This window comes from Paroedura picta, chromosome 5 (assembly GCF_049243985.1).
Source record: "Paroedura picta isolate Pp20150507F chromosome 5, Ppicta_v3.0, whole genome shotgun sequence".
NCBI lineage: Eukaryota > Metazoa > Chordata > Lepidosauria > Squamata > Gekkonidae > Paroedura > Paroedura picta.
In genome coordinates, this window is record NC_135373.1 from 80,025,341 (window position 1) to 80,049,950 (window position 24,610).

The 24,610-nt window shown below is 42.8% G+C and overlaps 1 protein-coding gene and 1 long non-coding RNA gene across 3 annotated transcripts in view; one reads left to right on the plus strand and one right to left on the minus strand.

The window, feature by feature from the left end:
* The window catches only part of LOC143838007 (uncharacterized), an 82,595-nt gene that overhangs the window by 5,854 nt on the left and 52,131 nt on the right, over positions 1-24,610 (plus strand). The gene's annotated exons all lie outside the window — the stretch shown is intronic.
* The window catches only part of PPM1H (protein phosphatase, Mg2+/Mn2+ dependent 1H), an 89,199-nt gene continuing 81,047 nt past the window's right edge, over positions 16,459-24,610 (minus strand). For both annotated transcript variants that reach the window (XM_077338675.1, XM_077338674.1), the window contains one exon: positions 16,459-20,915. In XM_077338675.1, the coding sequence (XP_077194790.1) occupies positions 20,768-20,915 (148 nt within the window). In that variant the 3' untranslated portion in view covers positions 16,459-20,767. The remainder of the gene's footprint in view (positions 20,916-24,610) is intronic.

Genomic DNA, 24,610 nt, shown 5'->3' on the forward strand with positions numbered 1-24,610 from the left:
GAAAGTCTTGACATGCTATGCATGGAGGATAGTGGTTCAGAAGCTGCTGGTGGCTTGCTTATCTTCTGGAGTAGACCACCATCAACACATCTATCACAATAGAATTTATTCCATACTAGACGCAATGCAAAGTGCAGGATTTTAAAAAAGATTTTGGTTCCTAACACCAGTGTAACAGTTTGAAAGCAATATGGCTGAGGACTTAATTTTGTACCAATATTGAAGACAGACCAAAAGCAGCCATTTAACAATGCTAACTTTGGTCTGCTGTATGTCATCAACAATACTGGCTTGATTACACAACTTGATAACTGGTATTTTTCCTTTTTTACAAAGTTCAGTTCTTTAGTTTACAGAATCCATGTAGAATCTGATTGGGCTGATATTTGATGGTCAGGTTATTAGCAGCAATTAGCCTTTATGTAACCACTGCTTTAAATTTAAAGCCCAACATGGCTTGTCATGTTTTTCCATATGTTCCTGCCTGGGAATTAAGATCACAGACTGTCCTACTAGTTAAAGATGCTGGCATGATGGGTAAGCAAAAGAGATCTTTTCTATGGCAGCTCCACAATTATACAACAAATTCTCCTTTGTTGATCTTAAAGAAGACAGCTTTGTTTATGGCTGCATTTTGATTGGTTTAGCTTTTGTTATCAGCAGTCCTAATTGAAATTTTAAGTGGTTTCATTAATGAGCTTAATAATAGTTGTTTTTCTTGTGCTTTTATAATATCATAGAATCATAGAGTTGGAGGAGCCATACAGGCCATCTAGTCCAACCCAACGCAGGATCAGCCCAAAGCATCCAAGAAAAGTGTGTATCCAACCTTTGCTTGAAGACTGCCAGTGAGAGGGAGCTCACCACCTCCTTAGGCAGCATATTCCACTGCTGAACTACTCTGTGAATTTTTTTTTCCTGATATCTAGCCTATATCGTTGTACTTGTAGTTTAAACCCATTACTGCGCGTCCTTTCTTCTGCAGCCAACAGAAACAGCATCCTGCCCTCCTCCAAATGACAACCTTTCAAATACTTAAAGAGGGCTATCATGCCCCCTTTCAACCTCCTTTTCTCCAGGCTGTACATTCCCAAATCCCTCAATCTATCTTCATAGGGCTTGGTCCCTTGGCCCCAGATCATCTTCGTCGCTCTCCTCTGTACCCTTTCAATTTTATCTACGTCTTTCCAGAACTGCACACATTACTCCACGTGTGGTCTGACAAGTGCCGTATAATATTGCAAGCTGCCTTACATTCCACAATCCGGAAAGGTGGCTGATGTTTTAAATATACAATATCTGTCCCTCTTAATAAAACAGTAAGAAGGGTTGGGGTGGACTGAGTCCGTGATCAAAACTCCTGGATTGGCTCCTTGGCCTTGGACTGACAAGCGGAGGGGCTAATTGGAGGGCGTAAAACTCCTTCCAATTGGGCCCTCACTAGGACAGACCAGAGTTCCAGCCCAGCCAGGGGCAATCAGGAGATATTGATGCTAATCTGCCCTTGACCACCGCAGGGAGAGGAGGTCAGTAGGGCTGCCAAGGGGGATGAGAACAGAGGCTTGGATAGGCTGTGCCAGCCCTTTTCGCCCCAAGGCTGTCCTAACTGTCATGTCCAACTGCAAATGGCCTCAGAACCCTGACAGAGCTGGCAGGAGGATAGTGAGTGCACTGCCTCCCCCCTCCCTTCAGGCCTGCTGCTAAGTCAGGGCCTCTGACAGGCCCTGACTGAGGGGAGGGAGGCGTTTCCAAGAGCAATGCAGGGGAGCCTGAGGGCATTCCTTTTGAGGGGGGGGGGATTTCCCCTTCTACCAAACAGTTGGCTGACAGGGAGGCCACAGAAAAGCCCCTTCTCACTTAAAATACTGCTCTGGCCGGGCTTTGGACACAACCAAGCCATGTGTCTTTCTTCTTTGCAATTCTCTGCAGATTTGTGGCCCTACTGCACATCATTATTCTGCAGACGAAACTGGTTCTTTTGTCCCCTGTTTCATCTGCACAACAACCCTGTGCAGTAGTCCTCAAGTCTTTAAATTCAATAACAACCTATGTGGGAGGCTTTAAATGTTTCTTCTCTACCACAACCCTGTCCAAAGTAGCCCTTTCTGCCTGGGGAACTGATCTTTATACTCTGCAGGTGAGCTGTAATTCCAGGAGCTCTCCAGGCCCCACCTGGAGGTTAGCTGCCCCTGGGATGGAAATATTCCTGGAGGTTTGTAGGTGGGACTTTAAAATCATACAATGCCTCAGAGTCCAGCCTTCAAATGAGCCATTTTTGCCTGCAGTTGGTAGGGAGTGGTGCAGGAGTGTCCCTCCTGGCCTATGGATTATGGCCAGCCCTTACCAGCAACTGTTTGTATTCTGGGGCGCAGACAGGCAGACCAGCATCGGTCCTGTGAGTCTGGAAAGTGCAGGAAGATCTAAATAAATATTTACAGCCTGAAACAAGTAAATGGCTGGAGAGACATTGGCCTGGCAAATAAAAGAACAGTATAAAAAACCTTACTCAGGTCAAGATTGCTGTGCGCAGAAAGTTTTCTTAGGGTTGCTAGCTTCCGTGTGAGGCTGTCTACCTCACCTCCCTCATGGGAGTCTGCTATGGGAAGGGAAGACAATTGGAAAATGCTTTGAGATACCTGAGGCCTGCTGGGTCACTGAGGCCCATTCCCAGTTCTCTCAGACCTCTCACAGCCCCACATCCCTCACAGGTTGACTATTGTGGGGAGACGAAGGGAAAAGTGTAAACCGCTTTGAGACTCCTTTGGGTAGTAAACAACAGGGTACAAAAATCTGTTCTCCTTCTAAGGAGCAATCATGAAAGAAGCATGTGGCCACATAACATTTTATCAACAGTGAAAAATGGAGATGAAGGAACAGGGTGGACACATGTGTACTGTGACTACCCCGTGTGTATTAGGGCAGAGAGCCATTTTGGTGTCTGTGGCCTAATTCACACAAGAAGGGAAATGATGCAGAGCTGGGAGGAATTGGTTGCCGTGTAATCTTCCCCTAAGAAGAGTCTCCATTCTGATTTCCCCTTCACTTATCTAAAGACATGGTTCTTGAAAGCTCATCTGTAACCACTATGCCACAATTCCCAATGGTCCTGTCCCACACTCAACGAACATTCCAAACCACAGGTTCTTGACACCCATATCTCCACACCCATGCCCTCATTTGCCACCATGCCACCACAACCTCCCACACAACATATTCGGCCCCATGCCCTTACAGACTGGACAACTCCCCTTCCTCTTCCCACTACCAAGCTCTAGCACCCGTTGTATTCTTGGATACAACGGGCTTTGCCCCTAGTTTATTAATAATTAGGTGCCATCAACTTGCAACCAACTTATAGCAAACTCATGTAGGGTGAGCAGAAGTGGAACTCTAGCCTTCTTGGTTATAGCACAAAGGCACACTCAGCAGAGGGAGGAGCTAGCAGTCAGCTCCTGGGGTTCCACTTCTTCTCCCAGCTCCACGTACTTATGAATGAATTCCCTTAAATATAAAAATAATTGCCATACCAAGTATGTATAATCAACTCAGTGGGCAGAAAAGTGGTATGCAGATTTTGTAAACAAAATGTCTCTAGTACTAATAGTCAAATCTTGTACAGGATTATGCCATTAGTTACTATTAATATCACATAGCATAATTCCTACACATAGCTATACAGTTTTTACCATGTGCGGGGCTGGATCAGACTTTGTCATGTCCCAAATGGTGCCACATGTTTTGTTGTACAATTATATTACTACAATTTTTATTTATACTTAGATTTCTATGCCACCATTCCATGTTGGGCTCACGGTGGTTTACAACAATAAAAGGATAAAAACACAATAAAAGCCCCATAATTCCCTTAATTACATTACTATTACTGCGAAAAGGCAGCAAGCAAAAAAAAACCCCACTAACTACTCAACTTCTCACCCAGCCAGGGGGCAATTTCCTTATTGTCTTACTAGTCGGAGTGAGGAGCCAGATGAATCAATAAACTTAATGGACATAGGGGGATCCCAGATCAAATCGAATATCGGGACCCTGGCCTGGCCTCAACCATATGCTTGGCGGAAGAGATCCGTCTTGCAGGCCCTGTGGAAAGTTGACAGCTCCAGCAAGGCCTTTAGGACTTCTGGGAGCTCATTCCACGAGGTTGGGGCAAGGACCAAAAAGGCCCTGGCCTGGGTCGAGGCCAGGTGAGCATCCCGAGGGCCTTGGACTACCAATAAGTTCACACCCACGGAGAAAAGAGCCCTGCAAGGGGGGGGGGCATAAGCAACCAGGTGGTCCCACAGATAGACAGGACCCAGACCACATATAGCCTTGAAGGTCAATACCAAAATCTTGAACTTGATCCGGAAACAGACTGGTAACTGGTACAGATGACCAAGTACCGTCTGAATGTGGGCCCTCCATGATGTCCTAGTGAGGACCCTGGCAGCCGCATTCTGTACCAGCTGTAACTTCTGGATCAACAACAAGTGCAGGCTCGCTTTGAGCGAGTTACAGTGGTCTAGTGTGGAAGTGACCGTTGCATGGATCACTGTGGTCAAGTGGTCTGGGGACAGGTAGGATGCTAGTAGCCTGGCTTGGTGAGGATGGAAGAATGCCATCCGGGCTACTTCCGTGACCTGAGCCTCCATCGAAAGAGAGGCATCAAAGGTCACACCCAATTCCCGGCAATTGGTGCAGGTGTTAATTATACCCCGTGCAGGCATGGGAGGTGCATTTACTGGTTCTGCCTTCTTCTACCCAACCACAGAACCTCCACCCTGCTTCCAAACAACTGGCAAATGTACTTGGGGGGGATCCAGCCATCCATCCATTAGGAAGTAATGCTGGGTCTCATCCGCATATCGGTGACATCCCAGCACATAGCCCCGAACCAGCTGGGCTAGAGCGTGCATATAGATGTTAAAAAGTGTGGGGGAGAGTATCGCCCCCTGCGGAACCCCACAAGAAAGCTCACGAGGGTCAGATAACTCATCCCCCACAGCAACCCTCTGCGTCCGGTTCCTGAGAAAGGAGACCAGCCATTGCAGCGCAGTCCCTCCAATCCCGGTGAGCCAATATCTCATGGTCAACTACATCAAATGTGGCCGACAGATCTAACAATACAAGTATGGCAGAGCCGCCCTAATCCAACTGGCGCTGGATATCATCCGGATCTATATATTACAGTACAAAGGCTATATAATGCTCTTTCCTTTTAGCACATAGCACATAATCTTTAACACTGTTCCTTATCTAAGTATTTGTGAAACAGCCACAGGCTTCTGATTGGCCAGTCAGCCTCAAGCCCGCCTGCCAGAAATCCGAGGCCACTGGACGTCGGCATGAGCAGAGGTCAGCTTCAGGAGGCTGCGTGCAGGGTGGGGAGGGGCCTTGCAGAGGCCATGGAGGGCCTTCACGGCCCCTTGCAAAATGCGGGGGTGTGGGGAGGGTGAAGCCTATGTCCCCCCCCCCCCGGGCCTTCCCGGCACCTTGCTATGTGCAGGTTGGGGTTGGGAAGGGGAGGCCTTCTCTCTGTGTCTCTCTCCTTTTCTCTCTTTCTCTCCCTCTCTGTCTACCTTTCCCTCTGTTCTTTTTGCCTGTCACTCATTCTTGCTTCCTTCTACCTATATTTCTTGCTGCCACTGTTTTTCCTCTTTCCTAATTTCTTTCTTACTCTGTTTCTATCCTCTCTCTATATTTTTCTTTCATTACTCTTTCTACCTGTCTCTCTTCTTACTTCCCCCCTCCCCCCTGCTAGCACCCATTGTATCACCTATCACCTAAACTAGACGCTTTCCCTCTAGTTTAGTTATAAAATGATTTTGATACCCAGGACAAAAGATCAGTTGTGAACAGATCTAATCTATACTTGATGTCACTCTACTACTGAGGAGGTGAATACCATACATTGTTGATACAATGCTATGGCAAAGGGCTTTAAATAGTATTTTTTAAACAATTCAGTTTTTCAGTATATCTGACTCTCTCAGTGAGACTTTGAGACAGACCTTTAGCCCAGAATCAATAAAGTCACTCAAAAGTCACAGCCTCCAATGATCTATCATTCTTGTGGTATCTTTGCTACCTCTGCTGTAGCTTGATAAATCACTTTCAAGCTGTTAAATCAATGATCATAAATTAAATCTCTATTGTTAGCCATCTTAAGGGAAATTCTCATGGTCTAATTAATTCAACAGCTGCAGTCGATTGTACTGTAAGAGATGGGCTTTTTAACATTGTAATAGGAAAAATTTAGACTGAACTATTTGTTTCTACATAATATATAAAAAGAATTCTTCAGCCTGTCCCAGCTAATTCATGTTTCAATTGTACCCAGCCACTTAAATTGCACCACTCAGAGATTGCCTTGATCCCCAGGTGCAGGTATTCCATCTGTGCTACTCTGAAAGACTATTTACAGCGGAGGTTAGGCCAGTGATTGGAGAGATGGAAAACTCATTTCTCAGCCTGGCTTTTATTTACACTCTTATTAAAGATCCTTTCACTCATACTGGAATGGCAGCTAGTGGCTGCAGTAAGTATTTGGCACCAAGCCAAGTAGCAAAATTACCATGCTGATGAAAGATAGCCTGCTTCCATTTTAACCTTTCGCTGTTTTCTCCTTTCCATCTATATTTGCATGAAGAATGATTACAGAACAAGATAAAGGAACAAAAGAGTAACATAGAGCTTGGCAACTGAAATCAAAGAAAATAACCTATTTGCCAGCAATCTGGAAACCTGTTTTTCTAATGTATAATCACCCTTAATTACTATTAGAGATATTTTAGAATTAAATAGGTGTTATTCATACCCCCTGCAATCTTCTCGCCATGAATAAATCATTCCAAATATAAATGGGAAATACAGATCAGGAGCAAAGGTAGGGTGGCTCTTATTTTTCTGATTAACATCAGTAGCTGTTAAATAGGAAATACAGTCATATTTGGGGGACATTGAGCATAATGGTAGGGCTTTACTAGGTTTGAAATAGCTCTACTGATCTGTATCTTCACACCCACAGTAAAATCTTGTTAATAATAGGATGTGCTATCATGTTGAGGCTTGCCCCATCCCTGCTTTGCATCGTTATCACATTGTTATCTCAGGAGGAAGACAACAGATGGAATAATAACATCACATCCTGTACTGTATTTGCCCCATCTTTGTTGCATTTTAACAGAGAACCAGCAGTTCCATATCTCCTCTAGTACAGACAAAACTATCATGCTGTGTAAAAACTACTATGGCATGAGCTTCCATAATATACATTATCAGATCAGATGCAGAGAGCCAGTTTGGTGTAGTGGTTAGGAATACGGACTTCTAATCTGGCGTGCCAGGTTCGATTTTGCACTCCCCCACATGCAGCCAGCTGGGTGACCTTGGGCTTGCCATGGCACTGATAAAACTGTTCTGACCGAGCAGTAATATCAGGGCTCTCTCAGCCTCACCCACCCCACAGGGTGTCTGTTGTGGGGAGAGAAAAGGGAAGGCAAATGTAAGCAGCTTTGAGCCTCCTTCAGGTAGAGAAAAGCGGCATATAAGAACCAACTCTTCTTCTTCTAAATGGCATAAGATGAAATGCCACTTTACAGTAATGTTATTCTAACCAAAATCCTTATATAGTATGGTGCCACTTGGCACCCATCCCTCTAAGCATCTGGTAAGCATAATGCTATTCCACTAGCCCAAATATTTGACTGAAGTACAAAACAAAAATTCTTCCCACAGAGGTATAAGATACCAGTTTCCTTGGGGAAAAGTGGTGGTTCTCAGAATGAACAGTAGCGCTCAACTTACTTTAAACATCATATTGCTCCATATGTGAAACTGATACTTTCACTGGAGGTATAGCTCTGTAAAATATGTGGTTTTAAACCTTAGGACAGGGATTCCTAACCAGGGGTCTGGGTCTGCGGGAACTCTGAAGTGATGTGGTATGGAGGAGATCCAGGCTGTTTTCTTGGTTCCTGCTCTTCTTTCCGGCCTACATAAGGCAGAGCCACCATAGTAGTGACAAAGGCAGAGGAAGGGAGCAAAAGAAGGGCTGAAGATGCAGGTAGCAATGTTGCTTTCGTGGGTGTGGTAGGGAGGTATGGTCAGTTGACATCACTTCCAGAGCTCCCCAAAGTCTGAGAGATTATTTCAGGGGCCCCTCCATGGTTAAAAGTTTGAGAAAGGCAGCCTTAGAATGGCTGCTGAACTGCAAGCCAGAGGACTATGCACATTGATTTGTTGACACCTACTCTTCTCCCGCATATTTTAGTAATCCATTTATTAAAGGGTATTAATATACCACACTTATATATTAGAGATATATATTAGAGATAGGCACAGACTCAGAAAACCCAGTTTGAGTTCAGGTACAGGACATGGACACTTCAGAAGGATTTGGCTGTGCCCAGTAATCACTGTCAGCAGGTATAGTGGCTTGGGTTGGGAATATTTAACAGCATGGATCCGTAGTGTTATATCAGCTTTCTGCTTTGAAAACAGCACCAGTAGGAAATTGATGCATCCCATAATAATGTTGACTGCAGGCAGGAAGACTCGGGTGCCTCCATTTATAACAGCATCTATCCACAGCATTGTACCTGGCTGTAGTATGGGTCTGCTTTTAAAATACCTCAGGAGAATCTGACTGTCTGTCCTCCATAATGTCAGCAGGAAGACAGAATGATGATGCAAGGATGATGCCATAGCACTCCACACCTGTGGCTATTTCCTCAAGCCGCTATAAAGGGTTTCTTACATATACCACATATTCTTGTTGGCGTACCAGTTGTGTGGACCTAGTAATCACCCCATCTGCAAACAGGGATGGAAGATGGCTGGTAGTAGCAAGAAGAGATGGCTCAGAGTCAGGGCCCAAAGGAAGTAAGGATACACAAAAGGAAAGAATTCCCAAACTCCAGGGTAAGGCTCTGGGGAAAGTGTTCGGCCATGGCAGTAGTAATCACCTGGATAGTGGGGGCCTTTCCCATAGTGTGTTGCCACATGAGCAAATACCCAAATCCCTGGGATGGGGAGAGGAATGTTTGGGGTGCCCTGCAAGCAGTCATTCCGCCAGCAGTATGGGTGGAAGGGGATAGATGTGAGAGGAGTCATGCAAAGGGCAAGTTGCCCTCAGAACTTGACCTCTGGTAGTCATGCTATGCCAAGCATTTGTCCTGCCTCCAGAAACACCCTGGCTGAGGTGTAGTTGAAAGAGGATAGCTCCAGATCCCCAGAGCAAAAAGATGCATCATGGGCCTTTGGTAGGCAAAGATGCAACAAAACAGTATCCTGAAATGCAAGCCCATCCCAGTTCCTGGCCAGCCAACCATAGACTCCTCTGCCCAAACACTGGTACCCACATCCCATGCCCAGGAAGAATCTGGCAAGCTGCCAAGTCTGGGTAGTGAGGTGATTAATGCAGGCTATATGCTGCACTCTGGGATCTCTGAAAGTTACCCAAATGACCAAACCTTATGTGATGCCAAGTCAGAACTGTGGCCTAGGAAGACAACCGTGGGAAGTAAGACAACTAGGAAACTAGGAGGCTCTGTTATGTCTGCCTGGCTCTCCCAGAATCACCCTGCCAGTGCTGTGGGAGAAAGTGAATAGCTTTGCAGCAATCTTTCCTGAGCAGTCTCAGTCAGAGAATTCCCACCCTTATAGCCACCACCTTTACCTCCCAAAAATACTGAACCACACAACAGTAATTGCAGTCTCAAGGACTGCAACCAGTTGCCAGCATCCCATTCCCTGGAAGGATACAAGGGGTAGGAGTAAGACGTTCACTCAGGTGGACTTCAGCTGGATGAGTTGTAGACAGGGAGGCCAGCAACTATAACCCCCCCCCCCCGGTGTCAGCCATAGACCCTGCAGAACTGTTCTGTTTAAATTCCCACAGGGCCCTGGTCTCATTTGGCAAAGCTCTGACCCTGATTGCCAATTTCATTTTCTTGGGACTGGGGACCCTATGTAAACTTTGTTCACTAGAAGTGTAGTGGGTGGTCCTATAAATAACAAAAGTCCCAGACTATATAGGACTTTAAAGATAAGTCACTGAAAAGCTATTAAATGCACTAAAAAAGCAAGTTTGAAATATATTGTAACCACAGAAAGATTGTTCACAGTGAATTTGTCTTTCCATATATATAGTATATATTTCTAAAGAACTTTATAAGCATTAAGGTAAAAGGTAAAGGTATCCCCTGTGCAAGCACAAAGTCATGTCTGACCCTTGGGGTGACGCCCTCTAGTGTTTTCATGGCAGACTCAATACGGGGTGGTTTGCTAGTGCCTTCCCCAGTCATTACCGTTTACCCCCAAGCAAGCTGGGTACTCATTTTACCGACCTTGGAAGGATGGAAGGCTGAGTCAACCGTGAGCCGGCTGCTGGGATTGAACTCCCAGACTCATGGGCAGAGCTTCAGACTGCATGTCTGCTGCCTTACCACTCTGTGCCACAAGAGGCTGTACAAGCATTACTCCTTGTTAAACCTAAATTATACATACATTTAATAAATCTCAACAAATGTGCTGCCTTGGGAATTCACAGCAAAGTGAACTAGAGCTTTCCCCTCCCCCAAAATATTTCTATCCATTTTCTTCTGTGTTGATTGCTTATATGTCTTTTCATTAGATCAGGACAAGACTCAAAATTTCAAATATGTATCCATGAAGGTATACTTAAGTTGCTGTGGTACAAGATATAATCTTAGAGATTTTAAAATATTTTTGATACTGAAGCTTGATTCATGGATGTCTTCAGATCATGCCTTTCTAATTCAGTGGAGAGCCAACCTACTTTCCATATAAAGAGCATGCATATTAATATGGGAAAGGCACCTGTTCTTAAAACAGGCACCAAGAAAGGATACATGTAATTCAATGAAACTTAGTATACAATTATATCAGCTCTTTTTTCTGTTTTCCTAAATCCGTCTAGCATACACTGAATAGATGTAATACTTACACGCCAGATACTACAAGTCTTGCCCAACCCCAGTTTATGAAATATTACCTTAGCTATTATTCCAAGAAAACCTGCCTCAGTGAGTCAACAGAAACCTTTTGCTTTGTATTCTGTCAGCAAACCCATCCATTGTCTCTGGGTAACTCTGATATTACTTGGATAGACATATTGAGGACTCTGCAGTCTTCACCCACTCCCCATGTTCAACTGTATGTTTGAAGGGAAACAGGTCAGACACAACAAAAATCTGTCCAAGGAAGAGCTGAGGAACTTCTAGCCTTACCCAAACAAAGCTCTCTATCCAAAGTGTTCTCCAAGGAAAAACAGGTTCTACTTCAGTGAGGGAAGTCATCCAGAGATGGATAGGTCACACCTCTGGTCACTCAGGTAGGGCTATTCATATTCAAATTATTTTGAGTGGCCTTAATGGGTGACTATGGGCTGGCTTTCCAGCTTCAAATACTCCTCTGCTCATGTAGCAGGTTTGTGGCTAGCTCCACTCACCCACTGGTGAGAAACCTTTTCCTAATACTTAATTGCAAGATGAGTGAAAGAAAAACTTCAGGGGCTGCACCACTCACAGATCCAGTGCGACAGCCCTGAAGACTACAAAAAGGGACTTCAAGTAGTCAACTGGAGCCTCAGATTAAGAAGGATCTCAAGAAGGCGGCCGATTCCCTGCCCAAGGCTTCCGGGCTGGGGACTCAGAAGGTAGTGTACACAGGCATGCAATCAGCAGCCTCTGCAGAGTGAGCCCCCCTCCCAAGGTCTTGGGGGTGTGTTCCTTCACCATGAGCCAGGACTGGAACATAGACATCTCAGAGCACCGCAGGAGTCACAAGAGTCTTGTGTGCTCCAGTGGTGAGATTGCTCCCGTCTCCTGGAAATCCCTAGATGTGGGGCAGAGCCTTTGCAGGAGCTGAGACCACCCCAGGAGTGGGGGGAGCTCAAAGAGGCCACACAGGAAAGGGGCCAGGTAAAGTGCTCCACACTGGGCACAAGAGAAAGTGTGTAGGGGAATAGAAGGCACCCTGTGAATCAGCATCCACTGTAATAGTGGCACACAACTTCTCTCATCATGGTGCTGGTGGTAGCTTCCAACATAGGGCCCCCCACAGATGGTGGTTAGGGCAGACTCTGCCCAGGCAATTGCACCTCTGGCTGCCCAGATAATTGCGATGCCTACAGCTATCTAGCCTGTCATCCAGTCCAGCAGTGCACAGGTTTTTCACACAGCTCCCAAGACAGGGAGCAACCGCAATAGCTGCTTCTAACAGCTGCCCAGCTTTTCACAGCATTTCCAGGAAAGGGAACAACCGCAATGGCCGCTCCCACCCACTCAGTTTTTCCTGAAGCTGCCATGATGGCCGCTCCTGTGCATCTGAATGAAAGGGTATTTTAGAATCCTTAACTTCAAAGCATCTCTTTCCCCATTGCTACAAGCAGGCAATGTGATCTGAATGGGTTACATCGGGGGGACCGCACCTCTCTTGCATCCCTGACAGTGAGTATTTATTGTTTGCCTGGGAGGACCATGGAGAATCTGAAAGTGCCCCTGTTCCATACCCCAGTGGTTGCATTCAGGAGCGGTCCTGCCCAAGACTGATGACAGTGTCTCAAGGATGGGAGGGATAGAATGAGATGGCTCCTAAGAGAGTACACAAGGTGGCCTCACTGGTGATTCACACAGGGGCAATCATCCCCATCTTTGCTGTGGTGACTGTGGTTTAAGCATATGACCTGATTAAAAGCCCCAACTCTGACAGCCATATGCAGAGTATGGCACACCACAAAAATAAGTATGTGGCAGAATTGTTCACCAACAGCTGGGACAGAGTGCAGGTGGCCACCATCATCAAGAGACGTAATGTCTGGTTGAAACTGTAGAAGGTGCAACAGAGAGGTTCTCAGGCCATCACCTATCATTTGGCAAGTCTAAACTGTACAAGCTCCTAGCCAAGACAAAGGACAAAAAGGCCATGCCTTCATTATCAGCCAGTAGAGCCAAGGACACCAGATGGAGACAGCATTCCTTTGCCCCTATAGGCCAGCAGCTGGAAGGGTCATGGGAGACTACAAAAGCACTGACCAGTTCTAGTTCAGACCCAGAGCTGCCCAGTGTCAGCACTGCAATTTCTGTCAGGAAAGGGGGGCTCACACAATGAAGATGGTTGTCTGACTACTAGAACAGTGGTTGGCTGCAATATTCCAGGAGAACTGGGCAGCCACTACCTCTGACAAATGGGTGTCCCTACTCGTGTCAGAAGGCCACAGGATGGAGTTCCCCTCACTTCTGACTAAAAATTCATTCCAGCGTCAGTCCCAGCGCAACACCACAAGAAGCTCTTTCTGGTACAAGTGAGCCACCATTTCTATGAAATTGGGGCCATGGAAATGGTACCAGAGGTTCATCACTTTCGGGGCATGTATACCACCCTTTACATGGTGCCAAAGAAGTCGGGAGATGGGAGACTAATCCTAAATCTCAAGGCCCTCAACTGATGGGTCAAGCAATGGAAATTCAGCATGGAATTCCTTCAACATATTTTTAGCACCCTACAATGCAGAATATCCTGAGCTTGTTGGACTTTACAGAAGTGTACTTGTACTTCCTATCCACCCTACATCATACAAGTACTAACACTTTAAATTACAGGAATAGTATTACTTCAGGGACTGTCATCTCCTCCAGGGTTTTCACTAAGGTCAGGATGCCTTCATGGTCCAATTGAGGCAGGAGGAGGTACACATCTCCTGTATTGCTATGTTGTTCTGATCTGGGATCTGAATTTCACAACTGGAGAGAGATCCTCAACACACATCATCAACTGTTTGGAATGCCATGGCTTCCAGGTAATCTCCAAAAGCTACCTGATGCTGATAAGGGACCTGATCCGCCTGGGGGGCCAGGATCAACATGACATAAGCCATGATCTCCCTGTCTATCTACAAGCAGAAATTGCGGGATTGGTCTAAGAAGTCCTAGTCTACAATGTAGCTACTGTCATGCATCTGGCAGTCATTCAGGGCCTACTGATCTTCACAACAGACATGATCCCATTGGATCACTTTCACTCCAGGCCTTTGCAATGGACTCTCTTACCATACCAGTAGGTGATAGTTCTAAAGAGGCATGGGGAATTACCATGGTCCATCAAGCTCAAAGACAGCTGCAATGGTGGATGGTTCCCAAAAGATAATCACAACAGGTGCCAGCAAGAGCAGCTGGGTTGGCATACAGCAGTGACCACACTGTGCAGGGATGGTGGACTTCAGCCGAGGCGAAGCACAACTGAAGCTGGCTTAAAGAACACCTTGAGAGCCCTGTGGGTTTTTCAACATCACCCACAGATATGTCATATTCTCATATGTACCAAAACATGTCTACCAAGACACACGTCAATTAATAGAGCAGAATAAGATCACAGCTGCTGTTCATCAAAGCAATGAAGCTACTGCTGTGGGTGAAGTCAACTTTGCAGACCTGAAGGCAGGACAACTCAGAGGGCTTGCTAGCATAGAGATGGATTGGCTAGGCAGGCAGAACCTATGCCTGAGGAACAGAGCCTGAATCAAGAGGTTTTGCTTCAAATGGCAACCCGCTTGGCCAGCCATCCTTGGATCAGATAACATCAATGAACAATCACAAGAATCAGAGTGTCGCATCAGGATTCCAAGATCCACTAGTGGTGAGGGGAGACACCAGGATCCATCACTGGCCAAGAAAAGCCTGTAGGTGTTACCCCCAGTCTGCTCATCAGCCAACTGATAAGCAGGATACACCAAGAAAGGGCATAGGTCATCCTTGTCATCCCATTTTGGCCTTGACACCTGCAGTTGAAAACCTAGGAGTTCTGGTGCTTACCCACCAGACTGGATCTCCTGCTTCAGGGGTCAGTATGTTCTCAAGACCTGGATTGGCTCTGACTGACAGTATGAAAATTGAGAGAATCTGGAAACACAGGGGCCCTTTAGAAAAATAATAGATGTCATGCTGCAGTCATGGGGACCAGCAACAAAATGGATCTACAACCACATCTAGCAAACATATAGTGGGCAGCAGACTGTAAGGTGAGCTCACTTGACCCAGAGGTGACAAAAGTGGTTCAGGTTTTGTTCAATGGATGTAAGAGAGGTCTGAGACTGAACACCTTGGAGGGACAGGTCGCTGCAAGACTCCAGGCCACATTAGGTGCAGGAGTCTGAGCTCAAGCAGTTACATCAAGAGATTCATCAAGAGTTTGACACAGGTGGCTTCCCCAGTGAAGCACTGTTTCCTCTTCTGGCAACTCTTTGCAATATTGAGGGCACTGCCCCACTCAATATTTTAACATTTAAGAACAGCTGAACTAAAGTGCTTGTTTTTGGAGGGTGATCTTCCTAGTAGCAGTGACCTTGGCGAGGAGTGTCAGAGATTGCAGCACTGTCCTCATGAAAGCAGCTGTGCATCTTCCAAAAACATTTTGTGACACTATTCAGATTTTTCCTTCATCTCCAAAGGGAACAGTGTTACACAGGAGCCAGAGTTCCAGACTGAAGGACCAGAAGGAGAAGGAATGGCATACCATAGACATGCGCTAGGACCTATGCATATATCTGAACAGGACAGCATCCCTTAGGGTGTCTGATGCCCTATTCATTTCCCATAGCACCCAGAACATGAGGAGGACAGTGTCCTATCTACCATCATGTTCTGGCTAAAATAGAGCATCTACAAGGCATATGAGACCACTCATTCATTGAGAGTGGCAACTACACTGGCTACTGTTACCACCAGGGACCCTGTGGAAGAAATCTGTAGAGCTGCAACATGGTAGTCTCTTTTGACCCTTGTCATACACTACAAGATAGACCAAACCAAATTGGAGGAAGCAGCCTTTGGCAGAAGGATGCTCCAACAGATGGCAGAATATCAGATAGTGCCCATGAGGTTTGTTTTCCTACCTTAGGGAGCATAGCTTGGGCATAGCTAATGACTTCTTCCACTGTAGTAGAACAAAACATTGGTATTAACTGAAGGTTTGTTCTCTTCAGTGGGGCAAAATCATCCACTTCCCACCCAAAAACAAGAACAAAAATTGGACTGCAAGGCAAAATACGAATCCAGATCTGTATGCAGGAGCTTGTAAAAACTGGAAGGCCAGCCCATAGTTACCCATTAAGGCCACTCAAAATAATCTGAATATGAATAACTCTACGTGAGTGAGCAGAGGCATGACCTAACCATCTGTGGATGACTTCGCCCCACTGAAGAGAAGAAACCTTCAGATAAGACCAATGTTTTGTTCAGCCTTTAAAGCAGTTTAGGTGGAGAGATGTTTAGGTGGAGAGAGGCAAGATTCTATATTAAGAGAGTACTCTTATTCCAGATTAAGTGATATTGCACAGTTGAAAATTGTCAGAAGACAAATCACTATCAGATTTCTGTGCTTTTTCTATACAGCTACCAAACCCAGAAACAGTTCACATATTGCCAAAATAAAGAGCCAAAATAAGTTTTTATGTTTATTTCTTACAATTTCATTTTTAAAATGCGGCTGTTCATACATTTTTCCAGGTTCTTCCATTTTCATTGCACTTAACGGTTTCAACACACATAAAAATATCCCTTTACTAAACATCTTTGTTTTGAGATTACAAAAAAGTTTTGATATTTTCACAGTCACAATATTTTAAGTACACTGATCCAAACCATTTTTAATCCAACAGACTCTTTTCGTTGTTTGGAATGCTGAACCTAGAAAACAATACATTCCTTAAGTACTGTGCCAAAATGGGAATTGAATAATATGGCAGCTGCTGAATTAAACTGAAAGAAAATGAAAGAAGAAAAAGTGGAGGTTGACAGGGAAAAGCCTCCTTCAAGTATAATGTAGATACATTTTGGCAGAATGGTTGAAGAGGTATTTGGCCACTGTCTACATGATATCTATAACATCAACTTCATACAACAGGAAAACAAAGTTACAAGAGAAAGAGCATGCAGATTTCACATAACTCAATACATGAGATACAAATCACAGAAGTACATATGCAAAGGGCAAGAGAACTAAGATAGGTTTGGCAGAGGGTTTTTTTAACTGTATGATAAATGCAGACAAAATATCAATGTTTAAAAGAAAGGATCTGTGAAGTATTTTACTTAAATGATGTCGTGTAGAGAGTTGCTGTTCCTGCAGCCATTTCATGAGCCTGCCCATAAACAGTACCCTTTAAAGTTTCTTATTGGCTGACTATTACCACTGGTTCTAAGTAATATGTTCTGCTGGTTTGACATTTCAGTTAAATTATATCCATTCTTATTAAGGGCACTGTAAGAACATTCAAAGGGAACTAACATAATGATTACTTGTTGCCAGAATCATTCATAAATTCTCTTCAATGGAAATTTCTTGGTGAAGAAAATGTTGGGTTCCTGTTGAATCTAAGCACAATGGGAAAATTCTCTAATAAGTTGTATTTTATTTCAATATTGTTACTGAATATAAAAATGCAGTTTGTTTTTTGGAGGGTTTAATGAATGGATGGAGGAGAAGATGAGTGGAACAATTTAATACGGTTTCTCCTGTGCAATTTCTATCATTCTTACTTGGTGAATTACATGGAGCCTTAGCACTGATTCAGTTTCATAATGCGAATTAATCTCCTTCACCTTTAACCACCTACTTACCTAATACTCTTCTAAGTCCTTTATCAGATATGCAATAAGAGACATTGGATTCACTTGATTTCCCTTTGGGAAGTTGTTTCAGTGATCAGTGACCAATGATGTAAAAATGTACTGTGATACAAATGAGAGTTTGCCATCACTTTTGTTCTTTCCCATCTACAGCTAAGAATTCTTGAATATGCCATAATCGTTCACCACTACAATGCATACTGTAACCCAATTACTTTAACAGTTTTCAGCAGTGTTTTGAGTTATAAAACTGTTGAAGTAGAAGCATGAACACAGCTTTATTATTTCTAGATAATAAACTCCATGTTATGATTAACACAAACGATTAAGTATTATTATATACATGACTGTCTGATATAAATATTTATTAGGGAAGTATAGACAGATCTTTGCTGTCCTAGTGGAACTTGCTATTAGCAATATGGTTTGCATAGCATTCTACTCACTTTCACCAATGCTTGGTGTTGCAGCCCAGTAGTAAAACACACAGGCTCTTATAAAATAATGTTCACTTGGAAAGTGCCTTACTGTCTCAAAAGTGTCATTCTTTGGAACAAATCTGAAATGTTTTAATATAGGGAATTATTAATGCACTAAAGGAGCTCTACAGAAGCTCTAAAAGCAGGTGAAAACCATAGCTTGAGTGTACCTTTTAGAAAAGGTCAGTAAAAGCTTCAGAATCAATTCTGAGTTAGTTCTTAGGGTGCAAATGTCATTCACTTGCCTGTAAATACAAAACATCTATTTTTTCTTTTTAAAGTTGGCCAATAGCTTTTCCCAGTAGTTCTTTTCAGCCAATACAGCTTTCTCTAGATAAAGTCACTGAGTTAAATGAGAAATTTTGTGCTAGTAAATAGAAACAAAAAACCCACACATATAGTGCTTTATATAAATTTTATCTGAACAGCAACAGTATTAGTAGATTTTATTAAAAAACTGATTTAAGCATTTGCCTGCAGTTTCATTTAAAACAACTAACATTACTAGAATTACTTTGAAAATGTTGCTAATAGAAGAATATATATTTTCCATTGTGGATTAGGTAAACTAAATAACGCTTGCAATTGTACCATTAAATCTGGATAAAGTAATGTAAAAAAACACAAATATCCAACACTGGAAATGAAGCTTTCATTAACATGTTTCAGATAAATGTCATTTTCCATGACATGATAGAAGGTAGCAGTCTAGATAATATATTAGTTTTGAATGCATTCTACTCCTGCTGTTGCTCATTCTTATGCCCATCTCCCATGACAAATCTCTTTCAGAGCTGTAATCAAGACTACTTGCAATAGGAGTAAAATAAAAATTTTATCCATGGTCCTCCTGGTATAGGAAAAATATTTTCACTATGATGGTTTACTGCTAAAATTCTAATTTTCATGCTTACGGCACTTTGAAATGGGGAATGTGTTCCGGTCCTGTGCAAAAAAATACACTTCCAGTGATTACCTCACAAAATGAGGGAAAATAGTAAGGTCTATACATTATTTTCAGGGCAGACACTGCATTCAAAAGTGATGGAAAAAATGATAAGTGTACACATCAAAGTTTTACTTCATGGGAATGTCCAAAATAAGACAAAGTGACTGCTTATCCAGGTAAAGAGTTTATGTAGAAATGAATTCTAAACCATACCATGCCCAAATTTCTTTAAGTAATATTAAGAGAAAGTGATCTGAGCAGGTAGGAAGTACAGAAGTAATATACTGAAAATAATTTCACTGCTGTCTTGTGGAATGGCTCTGGTTTATGAAACATCTGCTTCTTATAAAAATGTTGCACCCTAGATATAACCAAGTTTAACACACATTTCTCTGATGACAATGAGATGTAATCCATGTCAGAAACAAATTATCATCTTCTGAATTGTGAATTCAGACTGAAATGTAATGAACTGACACGTTGGAAGATGCATTTGTACTGGGAATAGGTCTTCTATAGCAGCCTAAAGTAAACATTTGTTCTAGGAGAAATATACAATTTACTATTTAAGCAAATTATTATTTTCAGACCAATTGTCTGTCTTCCAAATTTACACTATCAAGTGTTGCTAACGCTCCAATACAATATCTCGCCTATGATTACAAAAGCAGCATAAGGAAGTAATGCTAAAGTAGCTTAGTAAGAAAAGATGGAAAATATTAGTACATAAGGAGAGCTCCAAACACTCTAATATTAGAAAATGAAATAGACTTAGAAAACAAAAAATTACTAAATACAAGAAATGATTACACAATATATAGATAATGATCCTTTCAACAGGATATATGTTCAACAGACAGAAGCATTCAATGAATGAAAATGTCTGATGCCAAAGAAATGTTTACTTCTGGGAATATCTTTTTAACGTAAGATTTTTCCCATTCTGCTACATCATAGTTAAAAACACAAATCCTAAACACCTCCACCCCAAAAAAGACAGAACACAAGTATTTTTTTTACTTTTTTTTTTACTCTCCTTAGGCAAGTTTGCTAATAGTATCCAGAAATTAGAACTTCAGAGAAAAAAATGGCTTTACCACCTAAATATATAAAATTAACTGAAAGGTTCCAAGAATTGTAAGATACAAGAGGGGGAAAAAAGCTTACATTTATGTTAATAAATATATCCTTTTAGAAGTTCTCCACTATAATATTAGTAGTTTAAAAAAATCACATCTCTTGTCAGATCAGATTTTTTTTATCTTAATATGTTATACATTTATTTGTTCTAAAGAAAAGTTAATTTGGGTTGAGACTGGCTACTTTACCAGTTTCCACTTCACATCCAAGTGATATTTTTAGGCTACAGTTGACTGAAAAATAAAGACATTTATCAGATTGCAACAGGGTCCTCACCAGGAGGAACACTAAAAAGGAATCGCTAAGACGCTAGCAGCATTGAAGTTCTGCCCCTGATATGCACCAAAAGACATTAACATAGGGAAGCTGCAACTCTTATGAGATACTTTTAATCATATAACAATCCAGTCCCTACCATTAAGTTAGAAATGTTCTCCATCCAGCCAAGTTTAGAGAGAACATACTCAAAATTGCTATTATTGTTTAGCAGCCTGCCCTTTCCAAAGGTCCATACTAAAAGCACATTTTACCCACAACAAGTATCGGTGCTTCATTTATGACAGTTTGTTCCCATGTATTAAAGGGATGACGTAGACAGAAATGTCGTCTCCTGAGCCCAGTCTGTCATTGGATATTCTCCAGCCTCGGTCTTTCAGCACTCCCCTGGCTCGCATTACCAGATCCTGAGCTGCTAACGTGTACCTACAAGTTATTTTTTAAAAAGCCACAGATCAGAGAGATTATTCATAAGTAAAGCTTTATTACATTAAGAAGTTTCTAGAACACAGGAATAATCATTGTGAATTCTCATCTCCACTGAGATCCCTCCTTTCCCCAAACCCAACCATCCCCAAGTGGGACACCCCACCCCCTGAATCTCAAGGAATTTCACATCATAAGAGTTAGCAACTCTACAGGGGACACCTAGGGACAGCATGAACGATGATTCAGAGGTCAGTAGCAGGAAATCAGTGAAAATCCTCCCGCCACTCACACACACTTCCATTCAAGGAAATCATCGTGGTAATCCAACCAACAATTGCTAGGCCTGATGCAGTGTCTGCAGTTGTTGCACAGCACAGCAGTGATCACAGGATGCATTGCTACCTCTCTGCTTCTACAAGCCTCCTTATAGTCACAGAACAATATGATAGTGGGATTTTGACAGAAATGGTAATGGTCTTCAGGCCAACTAGAGTTAATAAAAATCCACCAGCATTAATAACTGAAAAGAGTGGTTAGCATTAGCAGAGATACGTTTATTTTATAGTGATATGTACAAAAGATGATAACCTCAATTCATTCCATTAATATTCTTTTCATGAGAGACTTGGAGAGATCGTGTCAAAATCTGTACTCAATAAAAGATTTATTTCCATCATGAGATAAACAGGTATAAATAAATTTTTATCTTATACCTAATTCAAAACTTAGTCCCAGAGTATAAATCAAGCCATTTATTTATATAGCAAATCCACACATTGGACCAAGTATGGGAAAGGAAAGTGTTACTTCAAATCTGGGGAATCACCAGGTTTGCAGAAAAATCCCAAATCTAAAAAAAGGTTATGCATGCACAACAATGCCAAAAGAATCACTGACCAATATCTCATAACATTCCCTTTCTCATGAGTGATCGCAGGTATTACCATGGTTCATTTTCATTTCATATATTTTTATTGTACATTCATTCTTTAGATGCTAAGGTGTATAGTAAGGAAAGACCTTAAGGTATAAGTGAGTATTGCTGCTACTGTTGTGCTATAGCATAAAATCTTATTTTCTAGTTTAAAAAATACCAAGATATTGCTGCTGTTTTAAAGAAAAAAGCTACTAAACTCAGTATAAGCACAGAGAAAACAAACTTCTAATGGTAAAATAAAAGCACAGGCAATGACTGCAGACAGCTGTATAACAGCAAATCGGGAGCTAGAATAAGAGGGTCAGTATTTATGCTCAGCAACAGAAAAGTATTTCAGGAACGTAGAGACAGCTATCAAGAGCAGTCCACTACTAAATGCTTTATTCATTAAATAATGCAGTGAATTTAGATTTCACCTGTCAAAGCAAGTTTACAGAACTGCTAGAGTAGCATTCAAGCAAGTTGTTGTTGTTGTTAGGTGCGAAGTCGTGAACGACCCATCGCAACCCCATGGACAATGATCCTCCAAGGCCTTCCTGTCCTCTACCATTCCCCGGAGTCCATTTACGTTTGCACCTACTGCTTCAGTGACTTCATCCAGCCACCTCATTCTCTGTTGTCCCCTTCTTTTGCCCTCAATTGCTCCCAGCATTAGGCTCTTCTCCAGGGAGTCCTTCCTTCCCATGAGGTGGCTAAAGTATTTGAGTTTCATCTTCAGGATCTGGCCTTCTAAGGAGCAGTCAGGGCTGATCTCCTCTAGGACTGACCGGTTTGTTCGCCTTGCAGTCCAAGGGACTCACAAGAGTCTTCTCCAGCACCAGAGTTCAAAAGCCTCAATTCTTTGACGCTTGACCTTCCTTATGGTCCAACTTCTGCATATCTGAGGTTGTTGATATTTCTCCCTGCAATCTTGATCCCAATTTGTGACTCCTCTAATCCCACCTTTCTCATGATGTGCTCCGCATACAAGTTAAATAGACAAGGTGACAGTATACAGCCTTGCCAAACTCCTTTCTCAATTTCGATTCAAGCAAGTAATTCTCCCTAACAAAGCATTTAATTGGAACAATATTTTCACCAAAATAATTGAAAAAGCTTTTAATTTTTTCATCCTATATGTTTTGAAAGAAGCATTAAAAGAAGCATTTCACTTATTTGTCCTCGTAGGAGTCTCTTTCAGTGCTCCCCATCATTTCCCAATTTTCCCCAGATCCTTCGCATCTTTATAATGAACCCCAGGAATACTGTGGGGAGCAAAGTGGAGTTCAGAAGCAGGAGAGAAACCAATAAAATAACACCCCTACTGCTGACAGAAGTGCCTTCTGTGAGTGCAGCGTATAACATAATGGTGCTTCAAGCTACTACCTGTAAATGAGTTGAAAGCAAAGAAAATTTCATGTTGGCCATATGCTCACCAGAAATTTAACATTGTTAGAAATGGAATGAGGAAGAGTAGCATTTTCAACTACAGATTGGGAAATTCCTAGAGATCAGGGGTGGGGGGAGGGGAACCTGGGGAGGACAGAGTTTAGAGAGGGAGAGGATCCCTATCACAGTTAAGTGTGATAGAGTTCACATTCAAAGCAGCCATTTTCTGCAGGTGAACTGGTGTCTATAATCTGGTGATAAATTGGAATTCCAGAATATTTCCAAGCCCTACCTCAAAAATGGCAACCCTGAGAGGGGAAAAGAAAATTTTTCTCAGGGTCTTGACCTATGTATCGCTTATAGTTATTTTACTGCAGGAGAAAAGTGTATATGCTTCTGCTAGCAGCCTCTAGGCAATCTCATTTAAGCTTCTCAGAAGCAGATTTTGCAGCTTGTTCACATCTATGCTTAGTTTAAATAATTTCAGTTCAGAAGATTATGAACTAAGACTATTTCCCACATTCCAGAAGAGTAGCTATCATTTCATTCAGAATTCAAGAATATGTACTATTTGATGGACATGTTTCAAGGATCAGCATAATGCTTAATTACATGTGTTTAAGGGCTGTGCCTATGGACTATTCAACCACTTTGGCGTTGCTTTCTGTTTAATCACACCTCTTAACAAAGATATCATGCAGGTATTGGGGGTGGGGGGTTAAAAATATACCCAATTTAGCCATGGATTACACCAGTGACCTCCAACCTTTTCTGGGCTGGGGACCGGTCCACGGGAGGGGGGAAAGGGAGGCCTGGGCACCAGCATGTGAAGCAAACGCGCATGCGCGGAGCTGCTGCGTGCGCCTTCCTCCCCCATCACTCCGGCGTAGTGAGTGCTACAGGGGAGAAGAGAGAGGCACTCCCCCCCCCCCACAGTGCGGCGCTCGCTATAAGCAGAAAAGCAGCAGAAAAGCCAGGAGCGATCGGTCAATGAAGCGGGCCTAGGCTTGAGCGACGCCGATCGCTGCGGCATAGTGAGAGCCGTGGATCGGTAGGGTTGACGAACCCTGGATTACACTATGGAGTAATTTTGAGAACTCATGAAGAAGAAGAAAATGGCCGAATGAATCTACTGCCTTTAGACATCTCTAACTCAAACTATAATCATACAAACATAATCATGATGCTACACAGGCTTCATTGTATAGGAAAATACAAGAATGGCTGAAAAAATGAGTGCCTTTTGAATCTTTTTAATATATTGGCTATCCTCTAAAAACTGAAAACAGATACAAGCCTAAGCACTAGCATCAATTAGCTTCAAAAACCTTCTCTCTCAGAATGGCCATAGAAATACTTAAAATAAGGATAATGCTTATTCAGCAGA